Source organism: Glandiceps talaboti, chromosome 15 (assembly GCF_964340395.1).
Source record: "Glandiceps talaboti chromosome 15, keGlaTala1.1, whole genome shotgun sequence".
Taxonomy (NCBI): domain Eukaryota; kingdom Metazoa; phylum Hemichordata; class Enteropneusta; family Spengelidae; genus Glandiceps; species Glandiceps talaboti.
Window position 1 is genome coordinate 22,200,729 of NC_135563.1, and position 18,029 is coordinate 22,218,757.

The 18,029-nt window shown below is 35.4% G+C and overlaps 2 protein-coding genes across 2 annotated transcripts; one reads left to right on the plus strand and one right to left on the minus strand.

Moving 5' to 3' along the window:
• Positions 1-241: 241 nt before the first annotated feature.
• LOC144446689 (solute carrier family 49 member A3-like) lies at positions 242-8,940 on the minus strand. The gene is made up of 9 exons (XM_078136511.1): positions 8,399-8,940; positions 6,494-6,652; positions 5,614-5,898; positions 4,802-4,936; positions 3,926-4,042; positions 3,455-3,607; positions 2,524-2,681; positions 1,907-2,079; positions 242-1,196 (listed from the first exon to the last, which is right to left on the minus strand). The coding sequence occupies exons 1-9, from the start codon at positions 8,582-8,584 to the stop codon at positions 1,030-1,032; spliced, it is 1,533 nt and encodes a 510-aa protein (XP_077992637.1). The 5' UTR covers positions 8,585-8,940; the 3' UTR covers positions 242-1,029.
• Positions 8,941-11,140: 2,200 nt separating this feature from the next.
• Positions 11,141-16,876, plus strand: LOC144446669 (PRELI domain-containing protein 1, mitochondrial-like). Its single transcript, XM_078136487.1, has 4 exons — positions 11,141-11,281; positions 12,672-12,783; positions 14,955-15,174; positions 15,875-16,876. Exons 2-4 carry the CDS (start codon positions 12,695-12,697, stop codon positions 16,178-16,180), a joined length of 615 nt encoding a protein of 204 aa, XP_077992613.1. The 5' UTR covers positions 11,141-11,281; positions 12,672-12,694; the 3' UTR covers positions 16,181-16,876.
• Positions 16,877-18,029: the final 1,153 nt, after the last annotated feature.

The window sequence follows — 18,029 nt, forward strand, 5'->3', positions numbered from 1 at the left end:
GGACAGACAAGACCTAACAAACTTAGACTTTCAGCTCAGAGGCAAAGAGACCGATACAAAGACAGGTACATAGAAAATGAAGATCTGTTTTTAAACCACTCCTTTACGTACAGCATCAAGATTTTTACACCGTAAAGTTTAGAAGGATTGGCAATTTTTGATTTACTGAGTAACAAACACGAACGACCAACTGAATTATACAACGAACATATATTCTATTACCTCACACAATGTATGTCTTCAATTTCACGTTCTCTCTACACGCTTGTGGATCATTCTTATTGGGCTAGCTAAGGGGGCTTGCTACAAGAACGCACTGGAATAAGTTGTGAACTTATGTAGTAAAGTGGTGGGTAACTATCAGGCTGATCTCACTTCAGTTACTTGTAACTATATTTATCATATATAAATATCAAGATGAAAGGAAGCCGCGGGGATAGTAACAACAAACTTCATATTCTACTTCGATTTTTTGAATATTATGGCATTAGCATGACTCAGAAAATGACTATACCCCTTACGGAAAATGTTTTAATAAGAAAAAATATGACTATTTTACTGTTGTCAAGAAATGATAACACAAATATAATTATCTACACTTTTACTGAGAGGTCATTAACCTTATCGATGTTATTTCAGCAAACAACAGAACGAGAGATTCATTTCTAAGCAGATATAAACATTACTTAGAAATCAATCAATCGGACTAACGCTTCACTATCATAGTCTCTTGACTGTAGACTCAGTTGGTCTCTTGGGTTTATGTTGATGATGAAGTATTGTTTGGTGCAAACCTTGACTGGGTAGTAAATGCCATTTTATGCCTGCAGTTAAAGCTGACAGGTTGACATAATAGGATGACAGGTAGGATAATGATTGATCACTTTCATTTTGATGTAATCTTAAGTCTTACAAATATTTCATAAAGTACTTATTGAGTCAAATGAAACTTTGCAATAGCTTCTTAAAAAAAGATGTCTGTGTGAGTGGAAACACAAAACGTTTCATATTAGCTTCAGTACCATCAGTTCAAGCATTCACAAAATGATCTTCCAGCCCATTAACATTAATTGATGATTCAATCGCTGCGATATGGTGAGACTTCTCTGCATCCATTCTCCTGTACTTGGCTTTAAAGCATAGGATGAAGGCGATGCTTTGGAAACAGGATAGTCCAGCATACACCATCAGTGCCACTGAAACATACAAAAACATGGGTAACATTTTGTTACAATCTAATGTAGAACATATAAACTGAAATAAAGAAATTACCAGTAGATGAATGCATATCAAGGTTGTGTAACTTGTCGTCGTGGCAATGCTCAATATAAAATGTTGTTGGTAGGTGATATAGAGTTCAACAGCAATGGTGATGTGTTCAATGAGTTGATGGGGCCTACCTGTTACTTGGCAATGTGTTCCTAATCACTACACTATCCAATGGAAATATCTAGGAACCTCATCTTAATTTAAATCAAATGTGATCTTATCATCGCTGTTTATTACTTCCACTACGTTTAGATTCACCAAATATTAAAACTTTTAAAACAATCTCGAACAAATGGGATTGCAAATCCCTTGGCTTGGACCATTTTCTTTCAACTGCCACATGTACAAAATCAGCAGTTCAGACAGTCTATTTGTAAGCCTTTGGAATTCTCAGCTTCAATCAGATATTGCCAACACCCCTGTACATGCTAACACAAACATTTAACATGTATTATAGTGTGAAATGTTAAGGCAACATTTAAAATGAATTGAAGTTAGCAAACAGAATCTACACTGACAAATTCCTATAAAAATCATATGGTCGTATTCTATTGACATAACTTTATAATGACAACTAGTGCACTGATTTACGGAAAAACTAAAATAGTTTCTCCTTTTTAATAGTAATGATATTTACCTGTCATATCTCTGGGTTCTGATATATTGGTATTGTGTACACTATGTTGCCATGATGACTGATTATCACCATGACTGTGGATAGGACCACATTTTTGATGGATTCGTTGGTACTCTGTCATTGGCTGGCTTAATGCCTCCATTAAGAATGTAAATATTATCCCCTGTAAATGCCTATATAATAATTAGTAGATCAATAAAAATTGTAATTATTTTACGATCAAAAGAAGGACTGTGACATTGTTGAATAAAACTGATTGTCAAATCTTTTGACATATCTGTTGCATCATTTAGCTGATTACTTGACTTAAACAAAACAAATTGCAGTAAACTTCAATATCAATTTCCTTTCTGATGAGAAAATTTGAAACCAGCAATTAATGGCACATGTCGAATTAGCATTACATTTAAGTATTAAAGAAAAAAGTTCTCTGACAGATTCGTAGAAAAAGTAGATCCTAAAAAAACAGTGAAGAATTAACTATTACAAGAATGTGGGATTCAAATATGAGGTGTAATTGGATAATAGACATAGGATGTTTATTCTTTCACTTTTGTTTAGGATAATTCATGTCTGAGTTTGAGGAAATGTTTTCAGAATAGGATTCATGAACTCACATGCTGATTAAGAGAAGACCTACAGCTGTGCCTTCAGCTATTGGATAGGTGATTTCCATAATTAGTTCTAGTGATACTGGAAACGTAGCAGCAAAAAACACACCATACACACAATTGAAAATTAGAATCGGGGCTTCCATATGAGGTAAAGTGGAAACCTATAGGGACAAAATAAGTTCAAATGGTTATATAGAGTGGCTACCAGAAAGCAGTTGTTGATTTAAACCTCACTATTACCATCTTATTTTGTTGAAGAATGGTTAAAAATCACTGGGGAAGATTGCACCAACAATGGTCCCAGTCAACCTAGCTCACAATATATACAAATGATGACTAGGCTTTTACACTAAATCTTCAATATTGATTTCTTTTCAAATAACTTAAGGAAAGTTAATAACCCGCAATTAATGGCAGGACAAAGGTTTTTATATGAATGATTTTCCATGTGTGCTTCCATAGACATTATATGCTCCTACTGAGTTGTGTCATGATACCAGTGGTAATATAATGTACATGCAACAATATGGTCATGACATTCATTGTGAAAGGTGTTTTACATATGGATATCATTATTATCATTACTCACCACTAGTATTCTAAGTCTTTTACCACTTATATCATTTCTATTTACTATTTCTCTTAAAACTAGGAAAGTATTATACATTGTATTTAATTCAAAGAATAAATATTTAAACAATCCAGGCATACAAAATATTCTATATCAAAATTCAAACTAGAAAAAACTTCCCTTATTTTTCCTTTTTTGCATACACATGGAAATCTATCATCATTATCACCCGTTTGAAATAAATCATTTGTTACAAACTTATGAAACATTCAGTACACTATCTTCCAAAACAGAAATCTCATTATATAAATCATTTACTTTCCTACCACTTACATTAGACGCACATTACAGATACATACTCACCACAACTATGATGGCAATACATAAACTGCTAAGTGCTTGTGTTATTTTCAATGTTTCATCAAAGAGTTTTGTCCTGTCCACAAACAATGATGCAGCAAGACTACCAAAGATTCCTATACCCGACTGCATCCCAAGCACTATTCCCGAGAATGTCTGAAAGATTGAGATATGGAAACATTTATTTGTATATTTGAGTCACCATATGGATGAGAAATATGTATTTATTTTGGATGTTAATTTATTTTCATTAATAAAAAGCCTGTACTATGTTTTTTGAATTGGACAAAATAGTGTGAAACAACAAAGAAATATGTAAAGAGTACTTGGTCAGGTGCAATGTTGTTTCATATTGCTTTTTTTTTCATGTTTCCGGCACAAATAAGATGGTCAGAACTTGGCAATTGGTAAGACTTTTAGATGACCACGTACACTGAACTCTAACATACGTAGCTCAGTGAAAGTTTAACTTACTGGTGTGTAGCCATAGATACAGTATAGTTCTTCAGCAATAACATTGAGTGTATTGAACAAACCACCAGCTGAACCAACAAGAATCAATATTGTCCAATATGACTTTATTTTAACTATCTGCAGGGTTACAAAATGAAGAAATAATTAGTACTGTCCAATAAATTCTTTTTACTATCTACAAAGTTTAAAAATGAAGAAATGGGAAACATTATGCATACCAGTCTTGTCGATAAGTCATAGGACTAGTAACATGAGAGGCATGATATTTTCTTTAAAATTGATAAATGTCTGAAGATAAATTGGGGTTTAGGAATATTTCATATGATATCAAAATATAAGGAATGGAACCTTTATACTGGCATTTAATGAAGATTGCACCTCAGGGGAAACATTCTGCTTGGAATTCAAAGCTCAGCTGCCTCATTCACCAAAAATTTACTTAAGATCCTTTTGAAATAGAAAGTGAAATTTTGGATCTAACGTTGTGTTTGAAGGAAAATCCTTCATTTTTCCAATAGAGAGTTTGGCAGCCATTTTGGATTGTGAAATGGGTTAATTTTCAGAACTATGCATGGTGACTCTTATTTTTGCTGTTGACTTTAACCGAGAAAAGGTTGGAGTAAAGGTACACACTATACGCTCAGGGTAAAAGCCATCTTCGCAAACCATGGCCTGTTTTATGGCAATGTTCTGTAGTGGTAGAAATAATAACTCTGGTGTGCGAGAATGGGTAAAAGCCATCTCATGTTCTATGTGATACATACATGGAATGTACAAAGTAATGTTTAACATAGAATACACTTCAAAATGTAAGAATACATTTTCTCATACATCATGTGTTAGAATTTTCCTTATTTTCTAACATGCTAGCATTACCTTTTTGAGACCAGTCCAATATGGTTCTACTTGAGTAGCTGCACTTGCCGATGGTGGACTAGGTGGTGTACTACTGTTTAAGCCAAATGTTGTCAGCAAGGCTGCTAACAAAGGTAGTACACTGTTTACAATCAACTGAAACGATAACACAAGAAATTTGATCATCTTTGGAAGAATTCTTTTTCTGTGATTCTTTATTTTGAGATAGCAGGTATCAAATGAAACGCATGTGAAAACAAGTAAACATCTAAATGTGTTTCATAATAACTGTATATGTGCAAGAAGTCAAATCTTGGAACATACCATGAATATATTAGTCCTGATAGATCTCTTCAAAAAGTGTCACATATGACATTCAGGAGAGCCCTTCAGTTGGTGCTTCATTTGCATACCTGGTGTAATTTCTTTTATTCCTGCTAATCCACCCGAGTTTCATTTGCATAATTTTGTTTATATCTTCTTAGTTTACAGTTCCAGTCACATTTAAACTGTTTTATTCAAAATGTGCACTTAATTGCCTGGTCGAAAAGATTCAGTGGAGCCCTATCAATTGATGCTTCATTTGCATATCTGAGTTTTCAGTTGGTGCCCCATTTGCATATCTGAGTTACTAGTATTAGTTGGGGCCTCATTGCATATCTGAGTTGTTAGTTGGTGCTACCTGGTGTCATTTCTATTGTTCATGCTTATCAATTTTGGTGCTTCAGTAGCATATCTTTTGTTTCATAACTTCTTGTAAACCGTATAGCCCTCTATTAGACTCTAATGTATATATATTGGATTATTTGAATAATAAAATTTTCTTCACTTACCAAAAAAGATACCCCCTTTTTGGCAATAATGATTGGTGGAAGTATATTACCCATAAGAAATCCGGCTCCTGTGGTCATTATCATAGTAGCAAGAGCTCGCTGATTTTCAGGAAACCAATTCTCTGATACTTTTGTTGGACAGGATACAAAGATTGGATAGACTAGACTAGAGATGATTTGTCCAGTGACAGCGATGGGAAATTTTAAAGATGGCGACACAAAGTCAAAAATGCTAATTACACGAATAAGGCTGCCAATTGCTGTGACCCAAGCACCAATGAAAAGCTGCAAAATATAATAAAACATTTTTAGAACTTTGTGTATAAATTAGAATTCCTAGATGTTTAGATTTATGTTATGATTGTTTAAAGGTGATTCTTAATGTCCAATGCAACAACCTTGAAAACTGTCCTCTATATGTTATGTCCCTTAACCAGTAAATGTAAGGATAACTATTCATAATTGCATATTGAAAGATAACAATGAGCCAAAAACGGCAACCAGAGCAGGGGCGAACTTAGAGTTACTGCCTATTGTTCTCAAGCTTGGGACTTGTGAAGTTTTAACATGAATTATCGATGTCACATTAAAAAATCATTCACCAAAAAAGTTCCCCAAAAACCAAACATTTTAAACAACAAAAACTGCAACTTTCTAGAAAATAAATAATCTCTAAATTTTGTGCAGTGTTTTTCAAGAAGTGTATGCTATGCTACTCTCTGTTAGTGTGTGTCTTATATGTTAAAGATTACTATGATAAATATTATGTAATAAAGATGATTTCAACACTCATTTATGCATAGACCCTCCACCAAGGAGGATTTATGATTCATTCAAGTGACTAAGATGATGACTATGAAAACAAGAACTGAAAACTTACTGAAGGTCTCAGTCCATATGTGTCCAGTAACCAGGTGGCTACAAAACCCATTGGTATTGCTAAGAATAGGTACAACATAGAAAACAAATTCACACTGTACTCAGATACTTCATAGTAATTAGCAACAATGCTAGCAACTGGACTGTATGTTAACCAAATCTAATAAAAGGAAAACAATCAAAAATTAATCAAACACTGAATTGTGTCATTTATGACAGATTTCATTTTGATAGTTATTTTTTCAAACTTAACACTAAAGTAATGTCTTGACATGAAAATATTTAAAAGGAGTGAACAGGTTCGCCTTGTGAAAACCACAATTCCTTTTCTGGTTATAAATAGAAACCTGCTAGACAAAAGTTTGTCTCCGGGCATTTTCTGTCTGGATATGAGTTTAGGCTAAAGTTACAATATATCTTAATTACTTCTGTTGGTTACATATCTTGCATAGGAGCTACTTTTTGGAAGTTATTGGCCAACAAAACTTGATATTTCTGTATTGAAAGGGCTTAGCTATAACTACAAAGCTCTTTGTCCATTAATGTAGTATATGCCTCAGACAAAATCTTACACTTGTGCAATTACTTTGATCAAATAAACTCAAACCCATTTGCAACAAAAATAGACAGGGTCACCAAGTTTTTTAACAAGTCAAAATGATATTAAAATTAAGCTACTTTAGAATCAATATGGCCACATCACCGAAAACTGTGTTCAAGCTTTGGAAATATTAAAGATCTTTGATTTTCTTGCATTCATATTATAATTTAATCAGGATTCTATGTAAGTATTTTCAGTTTAGGAAAATACATAAGCCATCAAATTCTGCCACTTTTGTTTAAATTATTTTCTGTATTGAGGGTACAGTCATCGAATGAATCATTTCCTGCTATTGTTATTTCTGTCACTGTTATTTCATTCATTGTTATTGTGAAGAAAAGTACTTTCTTCTCATGCATAATACCTCCCCTCCCTCTCGGAAGAGTTATTCTTCTTTGAGAAAAACATTAAATTCAAACAATTCATATAAATGACATGATTATACCTCAATATCACAGTACTCGTCTGTTTTAAGATTGAGTGCATTCATTCGTATGTCTCTGTGTGCGAGTTTAATACAGGTACCAGGACAACCATTATGCAAATTACATTAGTGACTTGTCATGAACTTTGACCTTTGTTAGCCGAGACACGCATTTTGTATTGGTTGCACCTACATTTCTCTGAGTACTGCAGGACAGTCATTAAAATTGTGTTTTCCGAACAATACTTGCAGTTAACTGGTGTATAGTATAGATAGAATTTTGTGAATGGGGATGGGGCATGTGAGGGGTGGGGGTGGGGTGGAAATGGATGAGAACATGTATGTAGCCTGTAGGCGTATGTAGGCGTAAAATCCTTGAATCGCCGGGTGCGATAAAATGTTTTTAATAGAAAGTTTTGTCATTCATGAAAGTTGAATGATCAGTTATCGTGTAGCCAGACTACATTGGAGTAATCTGTCTGCCATTTTAACCCCCCCCCCCCGGGTTTTGCTGATACACCATGGAGGTAGATTTCACCCCCCCCCCTTATACCTCCATGCTGATACCGCCCAGTGCTCTAATATAATAACCTTTGACCTTGTAATGCGAGTAGCTCGAGACATGTACATTTCACCTTCAATGACAATACTGTGAGATTTGGGCAATCTATATGTAACAATACACAATGTCGTCCTAAGGCTTACAAATCACAAACACTGTGAAACAGAATACTGAATAATCTGAAATAAAAAAACGTATTATCCTCACAATTGCATTCCTTTCATCGATTTGTTATTAACAATAAAAATGATTCACATAGACATGTCATGCCATGTCAGATGTTAACAACACAATAACTATTAACAAAATGAACACGTACCAATTGACTGGAAAATGCAAGTAATGCGACCAGGCTTAGAACAAACCATCTTCTTCTGTATACTTTATAATGTAATGGAATATGAACATTGTTTATGGTAGACGAGTCATCGATACCCGCATCATTATCACAATCATGATCTACAGTTGAAATTAAATGCCGTGAGTTTTCAATTGAACTAGCCATTTCCTCTATTTAGTTCATAGAATTAAAAGCGTACAAGTCCAGTACACATGACCGACAATCTAAAAATGTTACTACAACCTGAACCAAAGAGGTCACCCTCTTTGATACAACCGATGTCTAGAGAACTTAGAAGTTCGTATCTGCTGTCTCCTAAACAGTAACAATCACACACATGGATTATGGAAACAGAGGCTTCGGTGTCGACGGCTTTCCAAAAAATCCCTCTTCACGATACTTTGTGATTAATGATGTCAATAAGTCTACATATATGCTACAGATAGCGTTGAAAGTAAACGTCTGGTCACATCCACCATTCTTTCCTTGATGCTCTAAAGATAAAGTACGCGTTCGGGTTCTTTCAGTCAACTCTGCTGATCTATGAAGGTCCCGGGTCGGTCACGCTTGCGGCCTTTTTAAATACCACATGTAATGAGGTATCATGTGACTTCCCTTTGTGAAATGAACAAGTCACAGTATGATCACAGGACAGACACTCACATCACAAGGTCCTGTCTGACATAAATGGAAATTGCACAGTCATGATGTTTTTCATTTTCTAAGTTACCAAGGTATTATGTAGTCTTCGTGTTGTTGTATACTGCTACATGTATGTGTTTCACCATATAATAGATGTACATTGTATTAGGGTTCACCAACGATGCGGTCGGATCACAGGGTACTCAGTCTTATTAGTTATGTTTACGAAAACAAACAAACAAACAAATAAATAAATAAACCAGCAAACAATAGACAAATAAATACTGACAAGCATCAACAAGAGAGCAATTACGGTCATTAACAACTACAAGAATTACTCTCAGTTTTCCTATATGCGAAATGCTCACAATTGTACATACCCCAATTGTACATACCCAATTGTGACCATGTCGCATAGAGGAAAACATATAGCAATTCTGGTTGTTGATAATGATTTGCAACTACTCTCTTGTTGATGCTTGTCAGTATTTATTTACTTTCTTATTTATTTATTTATTTATTTATTTATTTATTTATTTATTTATTTATTTATTTAGTGTTTGTTTGTTTGTTTGTTTGTTTGTTTGTTTGTTTGTTTATTTAGTTAGTTAGTTAGTTTTTTGTTTGTTTGTTTGTTTGATTGTATGTTTGTTAGTTTGTTTGTTTGTTTGTTTGTTTGTTTGTTTGTTTGTGCCCTATGTTTGGATTAGAAAAGCATCGTGATATATGTGTATATGTGTACTACTCATGATATATGTGGATATGTGTACTACTCGTATGTGTACTGATAACACGAACGAAGGTATACTTGCTACAAAGCAAGTAGACAACAAAAAAGTAATGTGACGAAATGTCTAAAGTAGAACTTGATCGTTGACTTTTGATTTTCGTAACTTTTGGCTTTACGCATTCATGATTGATCATGACTTTGATTACAGGTGCGATTGACAATGGAAAGATTGACTTTGCTTTGTGAGTACAGTTCGTCTATCAGAGACCGTGTGGTCGGAGTAATCACATATGAATAATGGCTAGTAAACAAATGTTGAACAACTATACATTGTATATGGGAGAAACCCCCGATATACATACTACAAATCAAGTTTATTTCGTGTTTACAGGGATGATGATGATGGTGATGATAGTGATGGTGGTGATGGTGGTGGTGGTGGTGGTGGTGGTGGTGGTGGTGGTGAATGAGAGAGGGAGAGAGCGAGAGCGAGCGATAGCGAAAGGGATAGGAGAGAGCGATAGAGAGAGAGAGGGAGAGATGAAGAGGATGAAAATGTTTACATGTAATAGCTTCAATAACTTGTAAAATTCAGGTGTGAAAGTACTCTGTCGTGTTCGTCTAACTGTGCCTTTGTAGGAAAATATGACATTCCACCAATCTGAAGTGACGTCATTACAGAAGGTAATCACAGTTAGACGTACATAACTGACAAGTACTTTCTCTGAATTTACATTATTTTAAAGCTAATTACCCTTTTCACATATCTGGTTACTCAACACCTCCGGCAAATTTGGATCATTCGGACAAATCCAGTTAGACCATAGACCCTACACGATGGGTAGGGTATAGGGTACGATCTATGGTTAGACACTGCAAAGAAGGACAAGTGATTTGTTCGAAACATGTCTATGTCTCAACCAAAAGTGGAAAAAGAGAACTTTTATATGAATGAATATGCGGAGCGTGTTTCCACTACAACGAGCACAACAAGCACTTTTCATTAACACTTTCATTTAATAATGACATATGTAGTTTCATTGCACTTCATTTTTCAAGTTCTTATTCTATAAATAAATACCATAAAGAATGGTATGGCAAGGATTCGTGCATATTTTTCTTTTAATCATCTCGCAAACCAGAGCTGTTATTTCTTCCGCTACGCCAGTTTCGACGATGCCGTAAAAGAGGCTGTGGTTTGCGACGATGCTTCAAGAACAGTCAAGAGGTTCAACTTGAGAATTCGAAGATTGGGATTCGAAGTACGAAGGACATAATATTTTTGAACTGAGAGGGCGCCCTCTCAGAAGAAAGGCGGAGACAAGTAACAACAACTATCAAACGTTCTAGCGTGGTCGTGAAGTGCGGCACGTTTCAAGGAACGGTACCGGGTCAGGACAGGCGAACTTCGATCGCGATTTTATTATTTGATTACTGTGACTTATCAATGGATAAATTGAAATTCAGGATTCTTTTTATGATTTCATAAGGTAGGTAACGTAAATGGATTGTTTTCATTCGTGTCAAACTGGAAAAACCAAAGACATGTCGGCTGTGTACGGTGTGATCGGTTTTACTGCACGATCGCGTGTACCGGCCGAGCACACATGATGTGAACTAAAATTACAGAAATAACGGATACTTTTATTATATTTGTAATTCATAATTTGTGATAATGAAAGTTTTAATGAAATAGTGTGTTACAAGAACTGCGTAATGCCACTTACGCAGACAAAATGCACACTTTATTTCGGTTTACAACGTACGTGTGTGTGCGTAACATCGTACTGTGATGTCACCACCCACCCTTGACCTTCGTCGCGTCCAGCAGGTAGGCGTACGGCTACCACAGAAATCGACAGAATTTTACACAAACTAGTAATTGAGGACGATATTTCAAAGAAATTCTTACAGGAAACCATTAACTTTTCATCCCATTTTGACCTTTTAAATTTAAAAAATGGCCCACTCCAATATTGATTGTCAGCAGGAATTATGGGAACGTTTTGAGATAATGACATTGTTGTTCAGTTTTTTTCATCAATCATTTTGGAGTCGTATACAAGTTTACATTCAGGGGTTGTTTCAAGAAGACTATCAAGTAACACCCCACCCACCCTACATGTGCACACATGAAGGACTATAAAAATATTTGCAATTTTCCCAATGATTACATTGAAATGTTATACATGAAACATTTATGTTATCTCCTGGACCCAGACATCCCTAACCCTAATGTTACATCATACTTTGCTTGATATTGTTAGTGTTACCTTCATTTTGTTAATGTTGTCATATTGGTGAGAAATGGGTATATATACATTTTTAGATTTCATTTATTTTAGATTTTATTGTAATTAATCAACAAGGATAAGGTTGAACCTGTGAGAATTTTTGTTAAAGTTTATATTCTGGGACAAATATATTAAAGTGGTGATATGGACGAGGATTTGGTGTTTATTATTTTGGATTATTAATTTATCAAACAATTTTATGATGGCTTCCTATTTGTAAAGTCAATGTGAAACCAGACAGCCTAGGTCTGTGTTTGTAACTCAATACATTGCAAAAAGCTAAAAGTTTTAATGTACATGCAATAACAAAGATTTTAGACATTTGTTATGACTTTGCAATGTATTGAGTTACAAACAAGGATTTGGCATACATTGTTTCACATTGATTTTTCAAGTAGTAAACCATGATAAAATTGTTTTATAAATTAAAAATCTAAAATAAATACCAAATCCTCATCCATATGGCCACTTTAATAGAAGACGAATAGAAATACTTTTCCTAAATGGTCACCAACATGTAATGTATGTAAGTTTAATTCTAATAATGTTTTGATATGTTTTCCTTACATAATGAATGGTATTACAGTACTAGGTATAATACCATACAGGATGAAATATTACGCTGGTTCATCTTTCTTCAAATACAGCTGGGACCAAGTTGTTACAGCATTTTTCCAACGATATCCAAACCCAAGAAGGTAAGAAAACTTTAATCTGTACAAAAGTGATAACAATTTTATGTTTTGTCGTATCTGTGTTATGTTAGTTCATTTTTCAAAGCATGATGATGTATAAGTACAGTGTAATAACTCAACTGTATGATCTAATCAAGAAATGATATTTTGTCTATCGGTTTCATTTCCCCCAGAAAGTTTTACTAATTCCTTTATTACACAGAAAGGGATATATGGTAAAGTTACTTCCCTCATTATTTAAATCCAGTGAATCGTCCGACAAATTAGACATTGTTTTGTTGAGAACTCCTGTACATTGTATGTAACAAAAACCATAGGTACAGAACTGTAAAACTTTGCCTGCACCATAGGTGCAGTACTATCTAGGCTTGCACCTAGTCTAGCTGCTAGACCTCGGATGTTCTTCCGATACAATACAACACACGAACAAACATAGCTATCGAGGATGGAACATCCGAGCAAGCCCTCTCTGCAAACTCCGTTCACTTATCGCAAGAAAGCCCAAACGTCTAGCAGCAAGACTAGTTTGCACCATAGGTACAGAACTGTATGCTTGCACCATAGGTACAGAACTGTATGCTTGCACCATAGGTACAGAACTATCTAGGCTTGCACCATAGGTACAGAACTGTCTAGGCTTGCACCATAGGTACAGAACTATCTAGGCTTGCACCATAGGTACAGAACTATCTAGGCTTGCACCATAGGTACAGAACTGTCTAGGCTTGCACCATAGGTACAGAACTATCTAGGCTTGCACCATAGGTACAGAACTATCTAGGCTTGCACCATAGGTACAGAACTGTATGCTTGCACCATAGGTACAGAACTATCTAGGCTTGCACCATAGGTACAGAACTATCTAGGCATGCACCATAGGTACAGAACTATCTAGGCTTGCACCATAGGTACAGAACTATCTAGGCTTGCACCATAGGTACAGAACTATCTAGGCTTGCACCATAGGTACAGAACTATCTAGGCTTGCACCATAGGTACAGAACTGTCTAGGCTTGCACCATAGGTACAGAACTATCTAGGCTTGCACCATAGGTACAGAACTATCTAGGCTTGCACCATAGGTACAGAACTGTCTAGGCTTGCACCATAGGTACAGAACTATCTAGGCTTGCACCATAGGTACAGAACTATCTAGGCTTGCACCATAGGTACAGAACTATCTAGGCTTGCACCATAGGTACAGAACTGTCTAGGCTTGCACCATAGGTACAGAACTGTCTAGGCTTGCACCATAGGTACAGAACTATCTAGGCTTGCACCATAGGTACAGAACTATCTAGGCTTGCACCATAGGTACAGAACTGTCTAGGCTTGCACCATAGGTACAGAACTGTCTAGGCTTGCACCATAGGTACAGAACTATCTAGGCTTGCACCATAGGTACAGAACTGTCTAGGCTTGCACCATAGGTACAGAACTGTCTAGGCTTGCACCATAGGTACAGAACTATCTAGGCTTGCACCATAGGTACAGAACTATCTAGGCTTGCACCATAGGTACAGAACTGTCTAGGCTTGCACCCTGCATAAAAGTGTATAAAACATTCATTCATTGTTTTCTAAAGCTGCAGATACTGATTTGTAAATACCGTTTACAGTTAGTTGTATCTAAAAACTGATATAACTAACAGGGTTATTCATGTTGTAATAAATACTGTTCATTTATTTCATGCTTTTCTTTGATATTATTCTGACAAATTAATGGGTATTACAGTCAACACATGTGGATTTAACTTAGACTGCTATAGAAAACGTATGACAAACATAGCTATTGATACATTTGTACCTGGTACATTCTAAGTAACACTAGGGATTACCTATGTATTTAAATAACAGTGGTTGCTAGTCACAACAAATAAGTTACATCACTAATACAGTGTCCTTTTTACTCTATACATATATGAGTATACACAGAGTGATTACTAGACTCAAAACCAACAGGTATTGAATTTGTTGCATTGTTCTTCAAACCTTAGGAATACCAAAACATACTGAAATCACTGGCAATTTCCTTTCAAAAGTATAAATTAGCTTATCACAAAATGCAAGACTTTGAAAAAAGTTGGAATATAGAATTAATTAAAGCCACACCCATATCACAGTCCTAGATCTAATCTAATTCCACCCTTCATCACTATCTGTTTATCTTTCCAGCAAACATGTCTTAACAGAAGATGTTCTATGTCGATATGTCAAAGACAACAAACTGATCAGTAAGAAATTATATTCCAAAACAAACAAGCTTCCAAGATGGGGTGAAATGCTTGTACCTGGACCAAAGCAGATATGTATCGTGGAAGAATCTATTGTAGACCCAGTAGCAAAGACACTTACAACGTACACACATAATATAGGATATCTCAGATCTGTCATGGTGAGTACATATACAGCATACACACACAATATAGTCATGGTAAGTACACTTACAACATACACATAATATAGTCATGGTAAGTACACTTACAGTGTACACACACAATATAGTCATGGTAACTACACTTACAACATACCCGCATAATATAGTCATGGTAAGTACATGTACAGCATACACACTAGGATATCTCAGATCTGCCATGGTAAGTACACTTACAACATACAATATTTAAAGTACAGACATACACTTACAATGTACACGCTCTAGGATAATTCAAATCTGTCATACTAAATATAGACACTTACAATATACTCATAAAATGGGATATGTGTCATATGTTTTATGATAAATATATACAGACCCATACAACATACACACATGGAAATACAGAGCTATATTGAAGTCTTTACACCAAATAGAAGAACGATGTACAAAGTGTGATTTAAGAAATACATTGTAAGTGGATCAAGTTGTAGAGGACTCTAAACACAAGATTGGTACACTATCAGAGAACTTCATTAATTCATTGAAAGTGTAGACTGCAGTTGGGTAAAAGCTAAGCAATGTGCAAATAGAACCGATTTGATTGAACGTACCACTCAACTGAGTATATAAGTTGGAATAAATTACGTGGTGGATGGAAGTCATTGGTCATATTCTTTCTTTATTTTTGTACTTATTTATGTTCTTTTCTTTACAGACTGTGGAAGAGAGATGTGAATATAGTATTGATACAGAAAATAGGAAATGTACTGCAGTTAAAAAAGAAGCCTGGGTTACCTCCAGTATATATGGATTCTCACATGCCCTTCAAGCTTTCGGAGTAGAGCGTTTCAAGAAAAATACAGCCAACGCAGAAAAAGGTTTCCTGCATGTTTTGGAGAGGTTGTATGGCCAAGATAAAATGCATGATTTGTCAGCAACGGAAAGGAAGCTCAAAGAGACTGCCAAAAATGCTACCACCAAAGCAAAAGACATGGCTGCAAAAGCCGGTATTATCCAGTAAGAACTGAGCTGTCCACCCCCTCATTTCCTGTTGTTGAGGCTATTTCCTCTTGGAAGACAATAGGATTAAACCATATTGGTTGATTGATAGGGGAGGCCAGCAGCCTTAAGATGTGCAGGATTTTATTGACGCCTTCAATTTTTGTGAGAAAGTACGATACTTGAACCCTGTAGAATGATAGTATGATGTGTGTGTTGTACCTGAAGTAGATGGAAGCTGGGAGTGTCATACTTGGGGAATGTTTTTTGTATCAATGACCAACCTCATACCTCTGGAATATTTTCTACTCCAATTACCCTGAGAGACTCAACCTATTTTAATTAATATAATTGATTACCCATTGCCTCATTAAAAAAAACTTTGTAAATATGTGCAATTGTAGAGAAGTGGAACTTTTTTAATGTCAGGGAAAGGGAGGCAGAGTTACATTCAGCCATTTAAAATAAGTCATTTTAAACCTAAATGGTTTACAGTGTGTGGTCAGTGGCAACTATTTTGCTCCAAATAAAAACAGAAAATTAGTTAATAATTGTACATTTCTAATATTCCCAAATCAACATGCAATATGTTGACTAAAGAAAACATAACTCCTGTAGAATGTAGTTGATGTCACAGCTTGCAATAAATGAATCAAACTTGTTGCAGTGATAGAAAATACTGTGTGTGTCTGTTTTTGTTCATAGTAAGTCCTGTTTATTCCCGTTTGACTGTACTGTATGATACACAAGTTAGTAAAGAGGGTACGGTCTGCAACTTTATGGTTGTTGTGTTACCTTTTCTTACCTCCCCAGAATAAGCAGTAGTTACATGTTTGCCTTGTTTGTAAGTTATTAGTAGGACATGCAATCATATATTGCTTAATATAGCGTCACTTGTGTACAAACAAATAACCCCACCCCCACCAGTGTGCCCTCTAAAAACTGTCATTTCTTGTGAGTCACCACGAAGTAAGAGACAGGAGATCACCAAATTTTGGTGCGCCACTAGAAATTATATGCATCAAATTGGCTTAACACACTGCCCCCACCCCACCCCCTGTTAGAGAGGATTAAAAAACAATATTGACTGATGCAGACTTTGTAAAAAGATTGTCTTTAAGACAAGGTGTAGGTAATTAGATTTTGATAGCGATCCAATTACTGGTCTGGAATTTAATGAGTTTGTGAAGCCATGGCATTAGTAACATTTGCTGTTTAGTTCCAACCATTGAGGGCGCTATCTGTGTATATTCATTAGATGCACACTGAATATTCATGACTCTAAAGGTGAATATTCAGTGTGCATCTAATAAATATGTATGTCTGCTAAGTCCTACGATGCAACGATGGACCAGTGTGAGAAGAAGACAGGTGAAATAGAGTTTAAATTTGGTGTTTCTTGTCAATCGCTTAAAATTTATGTGATATGAAATGATGAAGCCAAAGTTTATGAAAACACAACTATTTGCTAGAGTGTTCAAGAGTAAGACTGTCACCCATAACCACATGTTGTTGATTGGCATCCTGGATTGTCATGCTACTGATGAAAGTTTGGAGTATTTAGTGATTGTCAGAATCACTAACATCAAAAGGTAACAGGTTCCATTGGGAGAAAAGTGCTAATGCACTGAAATGGTGTCTGTATATGAAAGATTAATAAATAAATAAATAAATAAAATAAAATAATTTTAACTTGGCGGAGGGGGGAGGTTCAGTCCTATTAAATTGACTGCAACAAAATAAATCTAGTTTCACTTTATTTCCCACTTTTACGGCACCGTCAAGATGTATTATTTTTCGTTGTGTCAAAAATATGCTCTGGCACTTGAGAATGAATAAAGAAGGCATTTTTTGTTTACAGTGTGGAAGTA

Bases quoted from the DNA above. Each gene is read 5' to 3' on its own strand.
- LOC144446669 (XM_078136487.1), top strand. From the start codon at position 12,695: ATGAAATATTACGCTGGTTCATCTTTCTTCAAATACAGCTGGGACCAA. The intron at 12,784-14,954 runs GTAAGAAAACTT...TTATCTTTCCAG, and splicing joins CGATATCCAAACCCAAGAAG to CAAACATGTCTTAACAGAAG. The intron at 15,175-15,874 runs GTGAGTACATAT...TTTTCTTTACAG, and splicing joins GATATCTCAGATCTGTCATG to ACTGTGGAAGAGAGATGTGA.
- LOC144446689 (XM_078136511.1), bottom strand. From the start codon at position 8,584: ATGGCTAGTTCAATTGAAAACTCACGGCATTTAATTTCAACTGTAGAT. The intron at 4,043-4,801 runs GTAATGCTAGCA...GTAACCCTGCAG, and splicing joins ATTGGACTGGTCTCAAAAAG to ATAGTTAAAATAAAGTCATA. The intron at 3,608-3,925 runs GTAAGTTAAACT...TCAATCTTTCAG, and splicing joins GTATCTATGGCTACACACCA to ACATTCTCGGGAATAGTGCT.